Below are 23,311 nucleotides of genomic sequence, written 5' to 3'. Positions count from 1 at the left end.
CCTCTGGGATCACTGTTCTTGGTAGCCTCACGTTCAGTATCTTGAAGACCTTGTTTCAGGTGTTTTGTCTAGAGGTTTTTTGTTTCAGGTGAGCGGGCATATCCGGCCTGTGTTACACCATCTTGACTAGAAGTGGAAATCACAGCATTGGTTTTAGCATCAACAAATTGGTGCCTAACTGCTGAACTAGAGAGTGGATTACTAAATCAAATATTTTTTGCTTTGGAATTCTACACAACAGTTAAAACAGATGAACTAGAGCTTCATATATTTACTTGGATAAATTTTAAATATTAAAAAATTAAGCATTAAAAAAGCAAAATGAAAAAGGATACATACAAGAGCTACTTTTAAAATTATACCAACTAAGGAATTCCCTGGTGGTCCAGTGGTAGGACTCCACCCTTCCACTTCAGGGTACCTGGATTTGATTCCTTCTCAAGGATCCTACATGCTGTGTGGTGCAGCCTAAACAAATAAAATACATAAACTATATTATTTATGGAATCATATATATGTAATAGAATGATAACAAATCCATTATAATGCCTTTCTCTGAGGAGGGAAGGAGCGAGGGTAGAATGATTTGGTGGGAAAGTTACACAGGGTGCTTCAACTATATCTATAATGTTTGCATGCATGCTAAGTCACTGCAGTCATGTCTGACTCTTCATGATCCCATGAACTGTAGTCTGCCAGTCTCCTCTGTCCATGGGATTCTCCAGGCAAGAATACCGGAGTAGGTTGCCATTTCTCTTCCATGTCCCTTCTCCAGGGGATCTTCCAGACCCAGGAATCAAACCAGGGTCTCCTGCATTGCAGGTGGATTCCTTACCAACTGAGCTATCAGGGAAGCCCAGTCTATAATGTTTAGTTCACTAAAAATAACTTTAATGTGATTAAATGAGGGAATACATATACAGGGCCTTATTTATATATTGCCTAGTAAGTAGTGGTTGACAGAATAGATACTAATTCGTTTTGGTCACCTCTATCCCTCCATCCTCTTCCCTCTCAGGATCTGATAGTCTTCACTGCAGACCTGTATTTTGATTTGGGGGTAACAGTGATTTGAAAACTTGACAAGCATGATTCTAAAGCTGTGTCACCATCTGGCCATTCTTATGTTTTTACAACAGTTAGCAATGAATTTAAAGCTGGATATTTTTCTGCTGTAATTGTTGGACACAAGTACTCCTTTAATTTGTTGACGTGTCATGCTTTTCTAGTTTTCCCTTAGCTCTCTTAGTTTCCTTTGACCAACTAATCCTTAAATGTAGTTATTGCCCAAGGCTCTATCCTTGGCTCTTCTTTTCAACTGTATATTCAGTTTCATTCATCCCCATACATTATTTCAGTTATCTTCTTTACCTGTTCAAATATTTATCTCCAGCTCTGGCCTGAACTCTGGTGCTCTTGTTTGTGTACCATATATTCACTTGTTTAGTGGGTATCTCCACCTTGATTTCATTTCAGCATTTCTGACAGAGCTGTCTGTCCATTTGGATATTTTCGGTTTACGTAACAGAAAATCCAGTTCATACTGGCTTAAACGTTAAAGGTATTTGTTGGTCTGTGTGACAGGACTAGCTTCAGAGTAGTTTGATTTGGTGGCACAGCTATGTAATTAGCTCTCCTCTCAATGTTCTACTGTGCACAGCATCTGCTTTATCTGCAAACTGACTTCCCTCATGACCAAGAAGGCTGCCAGTAGCAGCATGCCAGCACTACCTGTTTTCTCATTTGGGGCTTCCCTGGTGGCTCAGAAGTAAAGAATCCGCCTGCAATGCAGGAGACCCAGGTTCGATCCCTGTGTTGGGAACATCCCTTATACAAGGGAATGGCTAAATTTTCTCATTGAGAGGAAGGTAATAGAATTGATAGGACTTAGTGAATTACATTTAAAAGTCTGGAAAAGTTAAGGATGATTTCCAGGCTTCTAGGTTTTGCCTCTGGATGAATTGAATTCAGTATGAGGAAGAAAAAGAAGGATATAGCAAAGGCTTGTAACATCTAACTACTTTATGTATGTAACTACTTGTATGTAACATCTAACTACTTGTATGTAACTACTTTAGTTACATACACATCTGTCTCCTATCAGAATGAAATTGTTAAAGACAGTAACCTGGTCTTTTTTTCACCTTTACTTCTAGTACCTAACCCAAAACTTGGCACATTGTATATACTTAATGTCTGTGGGAGATGGATGGGTTGGATGCATATGCAAATGCATGAATCTACAACACTGCTTCTTAAGATTATTTTGCTCTGAGTAGGGAGATGTACTATATGACAGATTTTTTTTTTGGCAGGGTGGAGAGGAATAGCTGTAAAAGATACAATAGATTTTTTTTAATGATTTTTTAGTGTGGATGATTTTTTTTTTTTTCAGTTTTACTTATTTATATTTGACTGTGCCAGGTCTTTGTTGCTGTGTGGGCTCTTCTGTAGTTGTGGAGAGCAGGGGCTACACTCTAGTTGCAGTGCGCATGGCATGTGGGATCTTCCCAGACCAGGGATCAAACCCATGTCTCCTACATTGGCAGGCAGAATCTTTATCATTGAGCCACCAGGGAAGCCCTGTAATAGATTTTTGAAGTGAGCTAGACGTGCATTGGAATTCTAGATTCACTGCCTAAAGCTTTGCAGGCTTAGAGTACTTGATTTGACACTTTTTCCACCTCTAAAGTAGAGATAATACCACTTAGTAACATGTTGAGGAGATTTAAATAAGGAAACATGATAAAGTGTCTAGTAGCATGTTTGGCTTTTAAGTAGGCACTTAAGAAATATGGTTATTATTTGAAGCCTGGAAAAAGCAGAAAAGTTTGATTAGGTGTTAAAAGGCAACATAAAACATTCATTTTACAGAAGTTTCATTTTTCTTTTTGGAGAGAAATTTGTGTGTGACCAGCTTAACATTGGAGCAGGAAATGGCAACCCACTCCATTATTCATGCATGGAGAATCCCATGAACAAAGGAACCTGGTGGGCTACAGTCTATGGGGTTGCAAAGAGTGGAACACAACTGAAGCAACTTAGCACTAACTCAGCGTACATTGAATATTATTTTTACAGCTTTATTGGCGTATAAATATATGATTCAGCGATTTAAAAAAAAAATAAATGTACAGAATTCTGTGACTATAACTACAATCTAGCTTTAGAACATTTTCATCACCCTGAAAATACCACTCGTGGCCTTTTTTAATCTGTTTCTACTAAATTGGGTTTTTTTTTCCTTATTGTGGCAAGCTATACATAACATAAAATTTACTATTTTAACCTTTTCTTTTTTTTTTAATATTTATTTTTTATCTATTTAATTTATTTATTTGACTGCACCAGGTGTTAGTAGTAGCATGTGGGATCTAGTTCCCTGACCAGGGATCAGACCTGAGCCCCCTGCATTGCAAGCACAGTCTTAGCCTCTGGACCTCAGGGAAGTCCCTAGTTTAACCATTTTTAAATGTTGAATTCAGTTTTTATTACTTTCACAATGTTTTGCAACCATCACTACTATCCATTTAAGAATTTTTTCTTCATCCCAGAGACAGTGTTCCCATTAAATAGTAACTCCTCACTACCTTCTCTCCACCCCCAGTCACTGATAGCCTCTCTTTTGCTTTGTCTCAGTGAATATGCCTTTCTGAGTCATTTCAGTCATGTCTGACTCTTCTCAACCCTATGGGCTGTAGCCCACCAGGTTCCTCTTATCCATGGGATTCTCCAGGCAAGAATACTGGAGTGGGTTGCCATGCCCTCCTTCAGGGGGAATATGCCTTAGGTTACTCATATAAGTGGAACCGTAAAATATTTGTCCTTCTCTATCTGACTGACTTCATTTAGTCTGGTTGTTTTAAAGAATCATCCATATCTCATTGGATTTTGAGGCAGGCATTGCTGCGAGTACATAAAGTTGGGTCAGTAAAGTCAAGAGTGGGCAAGGAAAATTTAATCAGAGTTATCAAGCCATCTGTTGGGAACGATTGCTTACCTTAGACATTGAAATATCTGGTTCTGGCTTCTCACAACTTGCAGTGTACCCATTTATGTCATTATAATAAAGGGGAAATTATTTGAACTGATTTAGTTATTTGTATAACCATCATTTGAAGAAGCCACGCTAATGATGGCACCCCAATTTCCAACCAGCACCAGGTTGTTGAATTTTGTCATTTTGTCAGTCCCTCAGTGCTCATAAATATAATTTATCTCAAAACTTAGAACAGTATACTGTATTAACACACATTCGTATATTTTGCTGTGTACTTTTCTGAAGTATTTTTTTCACCTAGGTGTATAATTAGTTGACTTTTTACCTTTTGCAACTCCTCATGGTATTCTCAATCATACTCTCACTATGAGGTGTTGATCAAGTTACCCAGGACATTGTTACTGTGGAATTAGGGCTTAACTTTTTGGTGTTCATTCAACTTTCCAGTCAGTCCATCTGGGGGTATTTTTCAGAGGTAAACCACTTCAGAAATAACACATGTCAAAATAAGAAATCTTTGGGGAACCTGCAGCTAATGAATGTTTCTATGTGTTATAATATGTTTCATATCTGAAGCTGTTAAAAGAGAATTAAGAGGATATGGAGAAATTGGAGCCCTCGTACTCTGCTGGTGGTAATGTAAAAACGGTGCAGCCACTTTGGAAAAACAACCTAACAATTCTTCAAAATGTTAAAGAGAGAGTTACCATCAGCTCAGTTCAGTTCAGTCGCTCAGTCGTGTCTGACTGTTTGCGACCCCATGAATCGGAGCACGCCAGGCCTCCCTGTCCATCACCAACTCCCGGAGTTTACCCAAAGTCATGTACATCGAGTCAGTAGTGCCATCCAGCCGTCTCATCCTCTGTTGTCCCCTTCTCCTCCTGCTCCCAATCCCTCCCAGCATCAGGGTCTTTTCCAGTGAGTCAACTCTTTGCATGAGGTGGCCGAAGTATTGGAGTTTCAGCCTCAGCATCAGTCCTTCCAATGAACACTCAGGACTGATCTCCTTTAGGATGGACTGGTTGGGTCTCCTTGCCATCCAAGGGACTCTCAAGAGTCTTCCTCAGCACCACAGTTCAAAAGCATCAATTCTTCGGCACTCAACTTTCTTCACAGTCCAACTCTCAGATCCATACATGACCACTGGAAAAACCATAGCCTTGACGAGACAGACCTTTGTTGGCAAAGTGATGTCTCTGCTTTTTAATATGCTATCTAGGTTGGTCATAACTTTCCTTCCAAGGAGCAAGCGTCTTTTAATTTCATGGCTGCAGTCACCATCTGCAGTGCTTTTGGAGCCCCCAAAAATAAAATCTGACACTGTTTCCACTGTTTCCCCATCCATTTCCCATGAGGTGATGGGACCAGATGCCATGATCTTAGTTTTCTGAATTTGAGCTTTAAGCCAACTTTTTCACTCTCCTCTTTCACTTTCATTAAGAGGCTCTTTAGTTCTGCTTCGCTTTCTGCCATAAGAGTGGTGTCATCTGCATATCTGAGGTTATTGATATTTCTCCCGGCCATCTTGATTCCAGCTTCTGCTTTCTCCAGCCCAGCATTTCTCATGATGTACTCTGCGTATAGGTTAAATCAGCAGGGTGACAATATACAGCCTTGATGTACTTCTTTTCCTATTTGTAACTAGTCTGTTGTTTCATGTCCAATTCTAACTGTTGCTTCCTGACCTGCATACAGGTTTCTCAAGTGGCAGGTCAGGTGGTCTGGTATTCCCATCTCTTGAAGAATTTTCCACAAGTTTATCGTGATCCACACAGTCAAAGGCTTTGGCGTAGTCAATAAAGCAGAAATTGATGTTTTTCTGCAACTCTCTTGCTTTTTCGATGATCCAGTGGATGTTGGCAATTTGATCTCTGGTTCCTCTGCCTTTTCTAAAACCAGCTTGAACATCTGGAAGTTCACAGTTCACGTATTGCTGAAGCCTGGCTTGGAGAATTTTGAGCATTACTTTACTAGCATGTGAGATGAGTGCAATTGTGCGGTTGTTCTAGCATTCTTTGGCATTGCCCTTCTTTGGGATTGGAATGAAAACTGACCTTTTCTAGTCTTGTGGCCACTGCTGAGTTTTCCAAATTTGCTGGCATATTGAGTGCAGCACTTTCACAGCATCATCTTCCAGGATTTGAAATAGCCCAACTGGAATTCCATCACCTCCACTAGCTTTGTTCGTAGTGGTGCTTTCTAAGGCCCACTGACTTCACATTCCAGGATGTCTGGCTCTAGGTGAGTGATCACTCCATCGTGATTATCTGGGTGGTGAAGATCTTTTTTGTACAGTTCTTCTGTGTATTCTTGCCACCTCTTCTTAATATCTTCTGCTTCTGTTAGATCCATACCATTTCTGTCCTTTATCGAGCCCATCTTTGCTTGAAATGTTCCCTTGGTATCTCTAATTTTCTTGAAGAGATCTCTAGTCTTTCCCATTCTGTTGTTTTCTTCTATTTCTTTGCATTGATCGCTGAGGAAGGCTTTCTTATCTCTCCTTGCTATTCTTTGGAACTTTGCATTCAAATGGGAATATCTTTCCTTTTCTCTTTTGCTTTTCGCTTCGCTTCTTTTCACAGCCGTTTGTAAGACCTTCTCAGACAGCCATTTTGCTTTTTCGTGTTTCTTTTCCATGGGGATGGTCTTGATCCATAGGACCCAGCAATTCTACTTGTTGGTATATGTTCAAGAGAATTGAAGACATGTCCGTACAGAAACGTGTGTACAGAGGTCATAGCAGTGTTCATAATAGTAAAAAGTAGGGGACTTCCTTAGTGGGCCAGGGGCTGAGACTCTGTGCTTCCACCGCAGGGGCCATGAGTTCTGTCTCTGACCACGGAATTAGGATACTGCATACCGCACAGGGCGGCCAAAAAAAGTGGAGGAAAAACCCAAATGTTTATCAATTGGTAAATGAATAAACAAAATATATATCCATACAATGGAATATCATTAGACCATAAAAAATATGAAGCAGTGATATATGCTACTTGAATGAACCTTAAAAACATAATGGTGAGTGAAAGAAGTCAGTCATAAGAGACTACATATTGTATGATTCCATTTATATAAACGTCCAAAATAGGCAAATTTAGAGATAAATTCAATTAGTGAAGTACAGAGGTAAAGGGGGAAGAGAGTGACTGCCAGTGGGTATGGGTTTTTTTTTAAGGAGGAGATAATGAAAATATTCTAATACTGATTGTGCTGATCATTGCACAACTGTGGGTATACTAAAAACCACTTGATTATACACTTTAAATAGGTGAACTGTATGAAATGTCAATTATTTCTCAATAAGGGTGTTTTTGAAAAAGAGAAAGAGAGTTAAGAAACATTACCTGAAAATTCAGAGGTCTGAATTCTGACTTTTCTCTGTTCTCCAAAAGGTCTGTTTCCTTTTGTTGGAAATTCTTTTGTTGGTTACTGCTTTTTCTCATTATAACTAGAAGAGTTACATTTTACTCTGCACTACAGGAAGGAAGATGCTGCAAGCACATACATACTTTTCTCTGTAAGAGCACCAATTAACATTGGTAATCTGCTCTGTCCTACAAAGCTGAATCTTATATCTTACGTGTGAAAGTTATATCCTGAGGGTATAGAAATTAAATTTTACTGAACCCTTTTCTGAGTGCCCACTTTTACAGATGAAATTGAGATTTGGGGAGGTAAAGTAACTTTTAAAATATTTGACCTGTAAAAGTAAATAGCAGTTTGAACTGTGTTTTGATGCATCAAAAAATTTTCTTTCCAGTGTCACATTGCTGTTTCCTACCAGGAAGGTAACCCTGGATTTAAAAGTGTTGGAGAAATTTTGCAGCTAGATTTTAGTGTAACAAATCAAAATAAGAAGGAAAAATCATACTTAGCTTGCCTGTAATAATTTTTCTGTGAGAGTAACAAACATAGTACCTTTTATCTTCCTGTGTGCCTGAGTTCTTTGCTGAACAAAGTATCTTAAGATACTCAATCTGTATAGGATTGAGGGCAAATAACAATGGGACCCTCTGACCGTTGCTGTATCCAGACAACTGAGGATTCCTGTTAGATGCCCTTTGTCTAATTAATCTTTCTCATGTTTCTCCATCAGTAAAAATGTCTAGTTAAAGATATGCATGGGTGACCTAAGGAACCTCCCATTCATAAAAGAGTCTTTTCCAGGAGAAGAATTTGGCATGAGAGTTAAAACCAAAGCATCTGACTTTGAGCATGCATACACAAAAGGCCAGTCACCAAAGAATGTTTACTTTTTTGAGAGATGTAGGCTCTTAATGGATTATTTCAGTGAGTATGGTCTTTGGTTTCAGACATCTATACAGTAAGAACCTCGATGACTGGAAGGCATTTGAAGGTTTACTTTCACTGCTGAGGTTGAGATGATACCTCTTTTAATACAGATCATCTAGGAAGTTAATAGGGTAGAACGTTAGCTCAGTTAACTTTAACCTTCCATTTATATGCCTGTGATTCTTCTTTCCTTGTGGACTATTTAAGGGACTTTATTCTGATTGCACTCGAATGTTTCTTTCCATAGGATGGATAGAATGACAGAGGATGCTCTTCGCCTGAATCTGTTGAAGCGGAGCTTGGACCCAGCTGATGAGCGAGATGATGTCCTGGCTAAACGACTCAAAATGGAGGGGCATGAGGCCATGGAACGTCTGAAAATGTTGGCACTGCTCAAACGAAAGGATTTGGCAAATCTTGAGGTGCCACATGAGTTACCCACTAAACAAGATGGCAGTGGTGTCAAGGGCTATGAAGAGAAGCTTAATGGGAATCTCAGGCCTCATGGAGACAACAGGACTGCTGGAAGGCCAGGCAAAGAAAACATCAATGATGAACCTGTAGATATGAGTGCTAGACGGAGGTATGGCTTGATTCAGCTGCCTCCATAGTTAAGATCTTCTCATAAACTAAGCCTATGAAAAAGGAATGAATTCCAATGAGAGAAAGGGGTATTTCTTCCTAAAGCTTTTTGAATGAAGGTGTATCTGTGCCATCTGGCTTGACCATGAATTCCTCTTGTTTCCAAATGAAAATAAGTGCCTCTAAAAATTATTATCCTTAAGATAAAGTAGCTGTTTCTGGATCAAGGAGGCTGTAAGAGTTGGTACCCCAATTAGAATTGAGTTAATATACTTTCACTCTAATCTTAGGCCATTTTAGGAGGCAAAAGCAGTCATTTCTTCAGATCACCCCAGGAGTTTTGAGATCTGTTGATTATGAATACCCAGCTTTTATTACCTCAGAGAGTATGGTCCTCTCTTGTGTGTTCTTTCTTCTTCATGTGCTGATCATCTGCATTTTTTACTTCATTTGTGCCACATTCCCCAAACCCCAAATATGCCTACACATTCACTTACACAAGTACACTCATGCTTGTGCTCTCTCGCTCACATACACATGACAAGAAAGAAAAAAAAAAGGAATGGTTATAATCTTACTTAGGTTTCTTTCTCTACCTTTTCATGTTAACTTATTAGCATTGTCCCAGAGTTATTTTTTTTAAATCACACCCAGTAGGGGAACAGTATTCTTGGTAATAGCATTAAAAACCCTTAGGAAACATCAGAAAAGTTCTGTAGAGGTTGTGAAAGAAGAGAAAAATTCTTGGGAGCAATATGTGGTATCAGCAAAGTATTGCAGACTAATCCTTAGACATTTTTAGAAAAAAAGAAAAGTGGATGAATGAGATAATGCACCTGAGTAATCCACTTGCCCCGTAATCACCGTTAGCCTTCTGGAGTAAATGACTAATCCCCCTTCACTGGGGTCAATGAAGAGGAGAAATGTTAGGTGGATTCCTTACATCCAAATTTGGAACTGAAAATGTATTTTTCATAAAAACATTGTTACACATTTTGGTAAGATCTCAGTGCTGTTGGAATTGTACTATATCACAGATAAATTCTGTTGAAAGTTAGAGTACCCTGAAAACTCTCCCATTGCATTTAATTTTATAAGAGGATTGAACTTTTGAAACTTGATTCTTTGGAAACTGGGAACTGTTCTTAATGTTCTCCAGGAAAAGAGGCTTGATGTAAACCATCTAGATCCCCATTCTGCATGAAAAAAATAGGCCCTGTCTGCCCTGTCGCTCGTCTTCCCTTTCACCAGACCAGATACACTGACAGCTATTTCCACTTAGCCTCAAGCTTTTTGTAAGAAGAAAGAAGATTGATAGATTGCTCAGCATGGAGAACAATGGTTTCTTTGATGTGGATAAAAGGAGGAGGGACTTTAAAAGCAGAAAGAAGGAAGGGCTCTTTACATGATAGCCATATCATAATTGCCTAAATATCTTTTTTTTTTTTTTGCCATCAGCTGTGCAAGTTATGGTATCTATGAAATAAGATATGCATGAAACCAGCACTGCTTATGTTTTGGAATGCTATCGAGAACACGGCAGTTCTGATTTTGTTTTTATTACCTGGATAAAGATTAGGAGTTTTATAGTTTCTGGGAATCTGCCAGTCCGAGTTACAAAGTGATATCAGCAGCAAGTCTGGCTTTTAATAATACCTAATTGGTAGGTTGTTCATACCTAAGAACAGCAAGTATTGTAAATCATATGTATGTTTGGGAGAGTAGCAAAGTAACTTCTATCCCCAGAAAAGTTTTAATAAAAAGCCAGAGTTCCACGTCAAAAGTTAAAAAAAAAAACAGGAATGAAACTTGACTTGGGCTTTTCCTTACCTGTGCTGTTTATGTAATAAGAGTCAGTTATATTTGGGAATAAAATATCATTTAGGGTTTTCTCAGATACAACTTCCTGATAAATTTCGCTCAATTCCAAAATCTTCATACTGTAATGTCTCTGCTTGTTCTGTTGCTGGATAATCCTTAAGTAATAAGTGGCACTCATTTGAGCAAGGAAGAATTCCTTAGGTTAGAAATAATCTGTGAGGTGTGTATCCAGCCAGGTCAGGATAGAAAGAGCTTCTGACTGTTGATGTAAACATTAGGGAATCATATAGAAGAAAGAGAAATCTACCAGACCTCAAAGTTGTTTACTCATGTTAGGGATGGGGGTGGGGCATGAAGGAATATAGAAACTTAAATAAAAATGCAGTTTGTTTAGGCCTGACCATTACTCCAGGAACTGGGGGTTAAAGGATAAAAGGTTCTCTTCTCCCTTTAGTGACTTCTTTTTTCTGTAACCCTACACTTTCAGCTTGTGTCTGTGACCAGTGGTTATAAAGTGATGCAGACAAATTTAGTAATTCCCAAGATAGTTACTATTATCATTGTCTTTCTATTTTATTTCCTCAGCTAAACTTGGTTGTTTTAGTAACCTCAGTTTTACCCTGTTGAGGAATTGAATGCCTGTCCCAACCAACAAGGTACCTTGTTCAAAAGGCCTCCAAGTCCCAATGGCATCTGAGACAAGACCCCCTGAGAAATGGTCAAGAGGCGCTCAGGACTAAAGATCTGTGGTTATAAAAGGCTTGAGTTACAAGTTTAAGTAAGACCTAAGAACACATTGTTTTAGACCTACACACTCCTGACTACACTGTAGATTTCAAGAAAGTAGTCAACGAAGATATCTGAGTTAAGAAATCAAGAGAGAATTATAGGATATGGTCATTGACGTGGGAACCTCAGGCAGTTAGAATTCGTAGGATTCTTGTTATCTAAGTGTTAAAAAGTGATTGAGTGCCATTTTTTATTTTAGAGGGACAAGATGCTTTTTTTCTTTTTCTTTTTTTTTTTGACAAGAAGCTTTTAAGACTAGCCCAAGAAAGATCAAAACTAGAGTTGTCATTTAATAACTATGATTGGCCATAGGGCATAGCTGGTGTGAAAGGTTTAGATCAGAGTCATTTCGAGATATTTTTTTTTCTGAGGGAAGATGGTAAGTAGAACTTGCAATTAGGTACAAGACCCATACATTTAATTGTGGAGTTTTAATCCTCCAGAAGGCTGTAGACATTATACTTAGCACTGTCCATTCTCTTAAGCCACTGACAACAGTACCAACAGTACCTTCTTTTGGCCTAAACCCTTGGCAGGATAGACTTCACTGGAGTTACCATATAACCTCCTTTCTTGTAAATCTTCAGATAGCCAGGATCATCATCTTATCAGTATCATCATATTGATAAAATGCCCCCTTGGCAATGTGTCCTCTGTACTGGGGTGGACAAGTAGGCTCTACTGCCTTTGCCTTTCTTCCCCTGTCAGGCTAACCATTTCCTTCTTGAACCTCAAGACAACCCAAAAGGAGACTGAGATATAAGGAAAGCACTTGGACTTTTGATTAAAATTGGTATGATAAAAACAGTTATCTCTTACTTTCATTCCTAAAGCCATTCAGTGTCTTTCTGTCTGCATCCTCTGTAAGGAATTTAGATGGAAAAAGTTCTTTTTGCTAGGGTTTTGTCAACACTTCCATTTTGGTTTCTTCTTTATCCTTTGATTTGGATGTTTCTGTCTTCCCTGGGTGAATTAGAACAGACTTAAGTTTCCTTGGATTTCTTTGTTCAGTGTAGAAAAGTTTTCGTAACTTTTCTATGAACTTTGTTGGAAATACCTTAATTTTTCCTTTTCTTGTCCAGTGAACCAGACCGAGGAAGGCTAACTCCCTCCCCAGACATCATTGTTTTGTCTGATAATGAGGCTTCCAGCCCCCGTTCCAGCTCCCGAATGGAAGAAAGACTCAAAGCAGCCAACCTAGAGATGTTTAAGGTAAAAAAAATAGATTCCTTTCATCATTTCTTGCTTCTACTATTCTTTTTAATTCCCTGAGAGTCCCATTTCTGTTTTTCTTTTAGTGTTTACTTTTTGGATCTAAATAACTACAAGTGGAGAAGAAAATTTGAAAAAGCATATTCAGTGTAGTTTATCTTTGGAAAATGAAAACTTCATAGTTCAGATCATGTAAACTCAACTCTTAACTAGAAATACCTTCTATACTGTATCCTGGGTCTCAGAATATGGAGGAATTCCTAAGTTTTTATGTATTTCTGGAGGAGACACGAGTTTAAAAGATTAAGGAACATTATTTTCAAGAAAAGCAATATCTCCCTTTGGCCATTCTTCTGCCAGGAATCTGTTTAGCATTTATATATGATCTCTTCTTTCATTCTGTAAGCTATTTTTGAGTACCTAATGAATACCAGGCACTGTGCCAGACTGTGTGCTAGGAACACAAAGGTAACAGTTCCATTGCACCTGTGCTGCTTGTGGGAGATGAAGGTTCTGACCTAGAAGAACAGGTCACCTTGCAGGGATGGGCTCTGAGTGCCTACTGCTGTAGCTGATCGTCTCCGTGCTTCCTCAGGGGAAAGGCATTGAAGAACGGCAGCAGCTCATCAAGCAACTGAGAGATGAGCTGCGATTGGAAGAAGCCCGACTGGTGCTGTTAAAGAAACTGAGACAGAGTCAGCTACAGAAAGAGAATGTGGTTCAGAAGGTACTGTGCCCAAGAAATAAAGGACTAGCAGAAAGCAAAGAAAAACTGAGAATGGGCTACCCCAGGTAGATTCAGCAGGGTGGCTCATTCTTCTCTGGTCCCCTGGGTTTTAGTCTCTAGGAATAATGTTATTTTTTTATTTGGGGCCTTAATCAAGAAAACTGTGATTCTATTTTTTCATTTTCCCTTCTGCTCAACAGGAGCTTCAGACTGACAAGGAGTTTTGAAAGTCTAGTACCAGATTTCTACCTCTGATTACTAGCCTTTTCCACTGTCTCATTTTCTCCTCTCTCCCAGACTCCAGTTGTACAAAATGCAGCATCTATTGTTCAGCCATCTCCTGCCCATGTGGGACAGCAAGGCCTGTCCAAGCTTCCCTCCCGGCCTGGGGCCCAAGGGGTTGAACAGAATTTGAGAACATTACAGGTATGTGACCCATAGTGTGATCTTAGTTTCAGGGAACTCTGTTATCCTATCTCGGTTTCGGGGCTTTTGTGAAGATCACAGCAAGAACCTGGCCTTGATAGACATGTCATTATTATCAGTAGTCCTGTTGGTCCTTAATGGCATGATTTAGTCTGCAGTAGAAGGATGAATAACTGATCTTTCCACTGTAGTCTTTCTAATTCCTAGCCCTTTTCCATAGAGGGTTAAGATAGTTTATACCAAAAAAGCCAGGGAATTCCTAATTACTAATCAGTTTTTACAGTGATGACAGATTTATCCCATAGATCATTAGACAAACTTACCAAGTCTGACTGTATTTCTACCTAGCTATATATTATAGACAGTGTTTTCTGTTTGGCATTTTGTGAGGCATTTGCCACCTACGACTGTATCTTCTCACACTTCAGGGTCACAGTGTCATCCGTTCAGCGACCAATACCACCCTCCCACACATGTTAATGTCTCAACGTGTGATTGCGCCAAACCCAGCCCAGCTACAGGGTCAGCGGGGCCCACCTAAGCCTGGCCTTGTACGCACCACAACACCCAATATGAATCCCACCATCAATTACCAACCGGTAAGAGGGAGCCCTAATGTGGAAACAGAAAAAATCTTATTTGCTTTCCCTGTTGAAAAGGTCATAGATTTTAAGTTTTTGGACTAGGACAACAAAGGAAATTTTGGTGGGTTGACAGTGGTCCCAAAAGTGAAATCATGAGGAATTGTATGAATATAGCATGTGTGTGCTTAGTCACTAAGTCGTGTCTGACTCTTTGCAACCCCACGGACTATAGCCCAGCAGGCTCATCTGTCCATGGAGTTTTCCAGGTAAGAATACTGGAGTGGGTTGCCATTTACTCCTCCAGGGGATCTTCCCAACCCAGGGATCAAACTCGAGTCTCCTCCATCTCCTACATTGGCAGGTGGGTTCTTTACCACTGAGCCACCTGGGAAGCCCACGTGAATATAGCAGTTGGAGAAGAAGGGTTAGATGCAACAGAGCAGCAGTAAGCTAAAATATGTCTAGAAGAAAAAGCTGGAGGGGTCTAAGGAATAAGGAACATAAAGGACGTAAGACAAAGAATCCTGAATCTTTGCAGTTTTAGTTCATAGCCACTGTCATTCTCCTTTGCTGTGTGCCAAAATCCTTTTTCAGTGGAGAAGTTGGACACCTCATGTCATTTTCCAAGTTTGGGGGAAGCTACGTAGGTCAGACTAGGATCAGATAGTGTTCTCTGCCATGAAAGTAAAAATTGGTTCTCTCTCCCACATATCATCACTGACCCCTACATTCAATCTGTTTCAGCAGTCAAGTTCTTCTGTTCCCTGTCAGCGCACAACATCCTCTGCCATCTATATGAATCTTGCCTCCCATATCCAGCCAGGGACCGTGAACAGAGTGTCCTCACCACTTCCTAGCCCCAGCGCCATGACAGATGCTGCCAACTCACAGGCTGCAGCCAAATTGGCTCTTCGCAAACAGCTGGAAAAGACACTCTTGGAGATTCCACCCCCTAAACCACCTGCTCCCTTGCTTCACTTCCTGCCTAGTGCAGCCAATAGCGAGTTCATCTACATGGTAGGCTTGGAGGAAGTTGTACAGAGTGTCATCGACAGCCAAGGTAAGGCTGTTTGTTGGCCAGTCTTTTTATCTAAGCAAGAGATTGCCACACCTGATTAATATGGACAGAGTATCACATGGTACTGTGTAATATTAAATAACCTCTCCCTGACTTTTACCAAACCACTCCCATCCTTTATTCAGAGGCTGTTTAGGAACAGCATATCAAAAAGCTTTTTGTGTGTCTGTATGTCTTAGGCTTAATATTTTTATTGTGTATTTTGTATAGCTTGTCTATTTTTTTGTTTCCAGCATATCATTTAGCTCTTTTTTTTTAATTAATTATTTTTGGTCACACTGGGTCTTCATTGCTGCACAAGGACTATGTCTAGTGGCGGCAAGCAGGGATTGCTCTCTATTTGCAGTGTGCGGGCTGGAGCCCTTTGACTCTGACACACATTTTCTTCTCATTATTGCATAATAGGAAATCAGAAAACTTGAGTTTTTATCATCCCAGTTTTGTCATTTGGAGCTATGTTTCTTAATTTCCTCATTTGTAAATAAGGATGGTACTAATTCCCTAAAGTGATACTTTGCAATCAAATGAAATGTAAATATTTTATAAATTACAGAGTCACTTTTTTAATTCAGAGTAAACTTCCTGGAAAAAGATTCATCTGATGAAGAGAAACAGAGGAGATAGAGAGGAAATGTGAAACCACTGATTATTGTTTTTGTTGGCATCTAGGGAAAAGCTGTGCCTCTCTTCTTCGGGTCGAACCCTTTGTTTGTGCCCAGTGCCGCACAGATTTCACCCCTCACTGGAAGCAGGAGAAGAATGGTAAGATTCTATGTGAGCAGTGTATGACCTCCAACCAGAAGAAGGCTCTAAAGGCAGAACACACCAACCGGCTGAAAAATGCTTTTGTTAAAGCCCTACAGCAGGAACAGGTAAGAATTTTGACTTCTCACCAACTGCCTGTCCAGGTTGGATTTTACCAAAAGGCAGTTCTTTCTAGTTTAGAGGAGTTGTCTGTGTGAAATCTACAGTCCAGGTGATCTAGGTTTCTGAAGCGAAGTTCCTTGAACCTAGAGGCCTGGGTTCCCTTTATACCCTTCTTACCATCCTGCTTCTCCCATTTCCATTTGACTACTTCTGATTGAGTAAGAGTTTAATGACACATAATGTCTGAGGTTAAGGGAAAGGGACAAAAGGCTTGAGAATCTTGGTTTTCCCTGATAGCACTGTGGAAATTCCTCTGTTATTGACTTCATTTCCTCAGACAAATGGATTTTGGTGAAAAGGATTTACATTTGTACTAGAACTCTCTTTTAGAGAAGTAATTATCTGCAGTCCATATTTGACAAAGAAATGACAAAGGGAAGGGTAAATTATAAAGTAGCCCAGTGAAGATTAGTGATTGCTAGTGTGTGTGATTCTTCATACAGTATGTATTAGTAGAATGAGAATATCTTGGAGCAGGGAAGATGTATTGGGAAGCTCAGATTATTTTCTGCCCCACCACCTATCGGACCCCTCTGGGTAGCATCATAGGTCTTCTAGAAAATGAGTAGACAGGAGTCAAAAATAAAACTTCAGTAACTCATTGGCCTTAATTAATTACATTAGTCAGCTCATCACCACCACCTAGAACTCCAGCCAACTTCTGAGAGCCAGCTTTCCTGGAGAGAGGGATTCCTTAAGCATTGAAGTATTGCGGTTACTGTACCCAGAGCTCTTAGTGCAACTACCCCACCAAAATCTTTTACCTTTTCCATATCCCTCCAACTAGCTGGCAACATTAGAGATAAGAAGACCTCTAGGTTTTCTGGTTAGGAAATTGGGTGCTGTCCTGCCCAACTTGACCTGATGACTCCCAACAGGAAATTGAACAGCGATTACAGCAGCAGGCAGCCCTCTCCCCCACTACGGCTCCAGCTGTGTCCAGTGTCAGTAAACAAGAGACCATAATGAGACATCATACGCTTCGGCAGGTGAGGATTTCCCTTACGGTTTTTTCAGTCATTTATTCTAGTTTGTCCTTTGCTCTGTGGAAAATCATATTGCTCTTTTGAACTCCCATATTCTTTCCTTCCCCTTACACCTTCCATCATGGCAAAGTTATGATCACTTGTCTCCTCATCATTGCAGGCTCCACAGCCCCAAAGCAGCCTCCAGCGTGGTATACCCACATCTGCCCGTTCTATGCTTTCCAACTTTGCACAGGCACCCCAGCTGTCTGTGCCGGGTGGCCTCCTTGGTATGCCAGGTAAGAAGGGTTGATCTGAGAACTTTTCTTGGGAATTGACTAGCTAGTTTGCAGTTCTTTAGCGGCTCCTTTAGGTGATTGTTCTGTCTTTTGTTTTCTGCTCTGTCTTTAGGCCCTCCTCCCTTCACTCTGGTTATTCAGCAGATGTTTGCTAAATCAATAGTACATGCCAGGCACAGTACACTAAGGCTTTGGTGGTGAAAATGACATAGTCCTCTCTAGTGTGCCCTTTTGGTGGGCATGTGGTTATTGATCTCTTTTGGCCAGAATAGCAGTGTTAACTGTCCTGATCCTGGTTGAGTGACCTAGGGAAGTTTCTTCAAAGTCAGCTGCCCCTAAACCAAAGCTGATTCAGTAATTCCCCTCTCTTTGTCTTGATTATTTTACTCTCACCACCGTTTTCTTTGACTCTTCTATACCATCAATACCATGTTGATTAGTCCTGGTAGGTTTGAAGTTTAGGAAAGACCTCTACCTAAAGCTTGGGAGCAGGGTGGGTAGTTGCTACTGAAATAAAGCTTAACTGAGACTGGACTGATGTAGACAACTTCTAATGTTCCCTCTGCATCTCCAAGACTGTAGCCTCAGGGTATTGCGGAAGAAGGTATTATTTCCTCTTTTAATACCTGCCCTCCACTTTTGTCTCCTGGGTCTAGGTGTCAACATTGCATACTTGAACACTGGTATTGGAGGACACAAAGCCCCCAGTCTGGCAGACCGACAGCGGGAATACCTTTTAGACATGATCCCTCCCCGGTCTATATCGCAGTCCATCAGTGGACAGAAATAACGCCTGTTCCACTTACACTGCCCGACCTTGAATCCTTTACCCCTCTCCTCTCCCATTGTCCCCAACTTCCGTCGCATGCAGTGCCTGTACTGGTGCCTACCATACACGGAAAACAAAACAGAAAAACAGAAGACAAAAAGTAGGAATCAACAAGAAAACACACGCCCTGCCCCGCCACCTCCCCTTTGTTTTACACAGCTGCGATCTCTTCTGCCACTTTCTCTCTTCAGTTTCAATAGTGAGGTGGATCTCTGCCTCTGATAGAGGTCAGAACGAGGTCCTGGGGAGAAATCTAAGCCCTTTGATGTGTGTTTCTAAAATTTGTTTTTATGCTTTAATTATTATTATCATTTTTAATGATGTTGTGTGTCCTCCCTTTGTTTAGTGGACGGTTAAACCTTTTTATTTTCACCCAGTATTTTTTTCTCTTCTTTTTTGTTTTTTGTAAACACAAATGACACTCAGTTAAGTGATAGGAGCATTGCAGTAGGGTCCCCAGCTGCCAAGTAGGACATGACTGGGAGTGTTAGGGGCAAAAGTTTTTAATGCACTTAACCCAGGGTTGGGGGGAGGTGGTGGCATCAAACAAGGAAGAATAGCACACCAGCTGTGGGGTGTCTCTGAACAGGACAGTTCAGAAGGCAGTGTTGAGTATTGAAGTTGGGCTCTAAGAATGAGGGGAAAGAGCCTGGAAGGAGAAGCTTTAAAACTTAACCACTCTAAAAGTGACCCATAAAGAAAAGAGAGAAAGGGGCATGACAGTGAACATAATGTTGAGCCAAGGAGGACTGAGACAAGGTCCTAGCCTTCTGGATGCTGGGTGAATGACATTGGTCTCCTGACCCTAGTGGAGACACAGAAGACTATTCCAGGCCAACTAGCCCCAAATTATTTCATCTTATTTTTTTGTAAAGTTCTCCCCCATCCCCATCTCTTTTCTTTTCTTTTTTTAAAAATCCTAATCTGCCCTCAGTAACCACAGCCCCATCTGTAATATAGAGTGGCTGTTCCCAGCCTGACTTTGCTGGGTGTCCTGGAAGTTGGATGGGCTTGAGTGAGTGAAATGTCAAAGGGAGGAAATAGAGGAAGAAAGAAAGAGGGGTTTCCCTCCCAACAGTTGCGACTTTCCCGTTTGTCTCTTTACCTTCTGAGCGCCAGGAGATGAGGGTGAGGGCACCTCATCAGGTTGGAGCCCTGCCCTGGCCCTGCTGCCCTAACTGCAGAGCCGATCGCTCACAGCTGAACAGTTCATGTCAGAACCAGTCCTGGGCCTGTGCTACGAAAGTGGTTGTTGTCTTCTTTTCTCCCCAGAATTCTATAAATTTTGCTTTCTTGTTTGTTTTTATTCTTAAGTGCTACTAATGTAGAGAATGAATTGAATTGTGCAATGTTGCTGTTCTGGGGATTGGGGAGATTAGCATCCCATTTGCCCACACCATGGGGGATGGGGGAAGGGACCAGGTTGTTTTTGAGTAAGGGAAGCCCATTAAAGTTAGGGGTTTCTGCTCACTTCATAGTGTATGTCCACCTGCCTCTCCAGCTCTAATAAAAGCTGTCAGAGTTTCAGGAAGGGATACTCTCAGCAGAGAGGTGTGAAGAGCAGTGTTACATTTTGCCCTTGAAAGCCACCTGGAGAGGTTCCCCCATTTTTATTTTTTAAAATTAAATAATTTTTTAAAGTAAGAAGGCACTTTTAAAATTAACACACACACAAACTGCACATCCTCCCCATAAAGTTTGGGGAGGGGATAGGAGGAGCTGGAATCAGGCTCAGTTCCCCCCACACTGGCCTCTACTCCCCATATTCCAGAGCCACTGTGGGTGATTATACTGGCCCTACGGGCCTTCCTGGCTTTTTTTCTTTCCTCCCTTTCCCCCAATTCATTGAGCACTTAATAAAGGAGCAGAGATGCAGCCTGTGTCTGGGCTCCCCAGTGGTGAAATGATCTGGAAGCTAGACGCTAGTAACAGGTAGTGATGGGGTCGTTTCAAGTATTTTTCTGGGGAATGTGGAACCCCTGACTAAGTGGTGGGAGAGGGAGGGGGGTTAGTGGAACTGGGTCTGGGATTATTTTAAAATTATATATATATATATAAAGATATATTCTTACATCTTTCCTTTGCCCTCTGTGCTTTGAAAGCACTGGATAAATCGTTTGGTTTTGCTTTTCTCTCTTCCACGAAATTGGAAGCTTTTTAAAAAATATTTTCCCTGCAAGTCATCTTGCCTTGTGGCATGTCTGTCTAGCCTCCCTCCCCCCACCCCATGATGAAGTGCCATTTCTGTTATGTCTCCCCTCCCCCAGCTCAGAGGTGCTCAGAGGTACGAGGTGCCCAAGTTTGTCAGTTGAGATTAAAAGTAAGGAACAGAGAATGTGCAATACCGTCTGGCTGGGGGCTGTCCCTGCCCTGAGCTGAATCCCTTCCCTGGGAGCCAGGCCACCTTTGAATGGGGTTTGGAAGTAAGATGTGTAGAGATAGGGGATGATGGGGAAGGAAAGCCTGTAGTCGAGTGCCTGCCAAGGTGCTGAGGCGATAGGGGAGAGGGTGGAGTCTTCCCTGTTTTTATCCCCTCAGGGTCAGTTACATAGAGGCTGCTTGTTGACTAGTATAGCTCCGTGACCCTTTGCTCAATCGCTGAGATTTGATTTCTTACCCTCTCTTATCCCCATTTTCATACCCTTCCCAGGGATTAGTGACGGTGGGGGGGAGGGGGTGCAGTGAGGTTCCTCTAATCATGGTAAAGTATTAGCCTTCCACCTCCTCCCTTTTCCTCCCTCTCCCCCATCCTTCTGTCTTCCTCATTTCTCTACTTTTTCATCACTGATTGCCTTGTGTCCCTCCAAGTCTATTGTTGCTGTCCATCCCCAGGCCTTGGGCCCCATAGACACTAAACCTTATGCCCGAAAGATAGGAGGAAAGACCCTCTGTACAGAGTTATCCTTTACCCCTGGAGCACTGAAGCTCAGGGTGATACTAGAATGAGGATCCCACCAGTTTTGCCTGGCTTCCTCCATCACCAGAGGCTTTAAAAGTAGTAGTTTATGGACAGTGGCTTACTCTCTCTAAGCCTGATACAGGTGATTGAGCGGTAAGGCTTTGGTAAAACTGAGGGACAGAGGTCCTTATTTGTCTTTTTTTTTTTTTTTTTTCTTTCTTTTTCTTTTTGTCATTTGACCACAGCATCTGGACTTCTTTCATCCCTGGAATAAGTATTTTTTCCACATTTTTTGGATGTATGTATGGTAGACAATTTTTTTTTAAGACACAAAGATAAATGTTTTCCTGCTTTGGTTGCCTTTCCTTTCCCCTTTAAAAGGAATTAGCTATAGAACTGCTTTGTAAAGATGCTTCTTGATATTTTACTTTTGTTCCTTTTCCCTAACCTCTCCCTTTTCTCCCCACTTCTCCAGAAGGCATAACCTTCTCTCCACACCCCCTACCCCCTCCTCAGTCCTAGGCTCCCTTCCCCTCCAACAAGACCTTCATTAGCTTATGATATTTGCTGCCGAGATGTTATAACAAGGACTCATTCATGTATATAAGCTATTTCTTGATCCATTTAAAAGGAATTGTACATTGTGTAGAAAAAAAAAAAACTGAAAAAGAGAAAAAAAAGCCCTAGCCATGGATATTGTGAAACTGTGTTATGTCATTTTGTAATGTGCCCGTTTGTGTATGATCCGTGCAAAAGGGTTTCTGGGGAAGGGGAGGGGGTAGGGAGGCAGGGCTGTGGAGGGTGGGGAGGGGAGTGGGCCGGGCCCAGCACACTGAGACTGGCAGCTGCTCCAACCCCATCCCTCCTTAGAGATGCCACCTCCCCCACCACCCACCCCTAATTTGTGCCTTGCCTCCCCACCCTGGAGTAGTCCCTCCGGGTCACCAGCACTGCCTTGGCAGAGCCCACTCCCTCCCCTAACCTGCCCACCCTCCCTACCCCCCAGCATTAGGTTGAGACTGTGGGGAAGTGCTGGGGGTTGGGAGGTAGCCGAGGAATGGGGCAGTTCCCGGGGGCATTGAAACCAAGTATTATTATGAATTGTAATTGTATTTGCACTGTTTTTTTTCTCTGATTGCATCAGCATATATACAATATACCTATATAACAAAATTCAGTGTCAAGCTTTCTTATGCAAGGGATTTCCCCACCCCAAAAAAAGAACCTAGTTTCATGGGGCTTTGAGGGTGGATTGTCAGGGGATGATAGAAATAATTTAAACAAGTCATCCTAAGAATGTCTCCCTTAGGGGAGAGCCATATCCATCTGTACACAGTTTTAGGCTTTGTAAATTGGGGTGAGGCTGGGTTACTGCAAAAGCTAAGACTCCTAGTCCAGACTGTGGAGAGTAAAGAGAACCACAGCACAAAGGGGGTGGGATGGTGGCACAGCCTGGAGACCTGGGGTTTAGTCTCTAGCTTTCCTGCTGACTTGTTGCGTGACCTTTGGCGGAGCTAATTTTTGGGGTCTCCGTTTTATTTGTGAAGTGATGGCAGGCAGGGGAGATCCTCTAGCCACCAAGTTTATAAAGCTTCCTTCCCCACCTGAAAACAAAACAGCTTGAGGTGAGGAAAGTGTTGGGCTGAAAAACCAGGGAGGAAACCAAAGTAGCTAGTGTTGAAGTGGGTATATGTGTGATAGTGCCCTTGGAGAGCTGCCAGGTCCCTGCTGTTCCTTCTGGTTTAGGAAACGCAGCAGAGTGATGTTTAGAACCTCAGTTAAATCTGGGACATTTTTGCCCTCCTGCTTCTAGTTACCCAAGGGCAGGAACCAGGCCCTAAGCCCCACCTCACAAGCAATTGCCCTCAAGGGTGGTTGAC

At 41.4% G+C, this 23,311-nt stretch overlaps 1 protein-coding gene across 3 annotated transcripts in view; it reads left to right on the top strand.

The window, feature by feature from the left end:
• The window catches only part of GATAD2B (GATA zinc finger domain containing 2B), an 82,993-nt gene extending 60,389 nt beyond the window's left edge, over nucleotides 1–22,604 (top strand). For 2 of the 3 annotated variants that reach the window (XM_020890823.2, XM_020890824.2), the window contains 10 exons: nucleotides 8,541–8,876; nucleotides 12,568–12,697; nucleotides 13,293–13,424; nucleotides 13,722–13,850; nucleotides 14,279–14,449; nucleotides 15,179–15,494; nucleotides 16,182–16,384; nucleotides 17,318–17,428; nucleotides 17,586–17,703; nucleotides 18,360–22,604. In XM_020890823.2, the coding sequence (XP_020746482.1) occupies nucleotides 8,542–8,876; nucleotides 12,568–12,697; nucleotides 13,293–13,424; nucleotides 13,722–13,850; nucleotides 14,279–14,449; nucleotides 15,179–15,494; nucleotides 16,182–16,384; nucleotides 17,318–17,428; nucleotides 17,586–17,703; nucleotides 18,360–18,493 (1,779 nt within the window). In that variant the 5' untranslated portion in view covers nucleotide 8,541 and the 3' untranslated portion in view covers nucleotides 18,494–22,604. The remainder of the gene's footprint in view (nucleotides 1–8,540; nucleotides 8,877–12,567; nucleotides 12,698–13,292; nucleotides 13,425–13,721; nucleotides 13,851–14,278; nucleotides 14,450–15,178; nucleotides 15,495–16,181; nucleotides 16,385–17,317; nucleotides 17,429–17,585; nucleotides 17,704–18,359) is intronic. The other variant, XM_070467372.1, reaches the window with a different exon arrangement.
• Nucleotides 22,605–23,311: the final 707 nt, after the last annotated feature.

The sequence above is a fragment of the Odocoileus virginianus genome, chromosome 5 (genome assembly GCF_023699985.2).
Source record: "Odocoileus virginianus isolate 20LAN1187 ecotype Illinois chromosome 5, Ovbor_1.2, whole genome shotgun sequence".
NCBI classification, from domain to species: domain Eukaryota; kingdom Metazoa; phylum Chordata; class Mammalia; order Artiodactyla; family Cervidae; genus Odocoileus; species Odocoileus virginianus.
The sequence above is the reverse complement of the archived record's forward strand: the minus strand, read 5'-3'. Positions and strand labels throughout refer to the sequence as shown.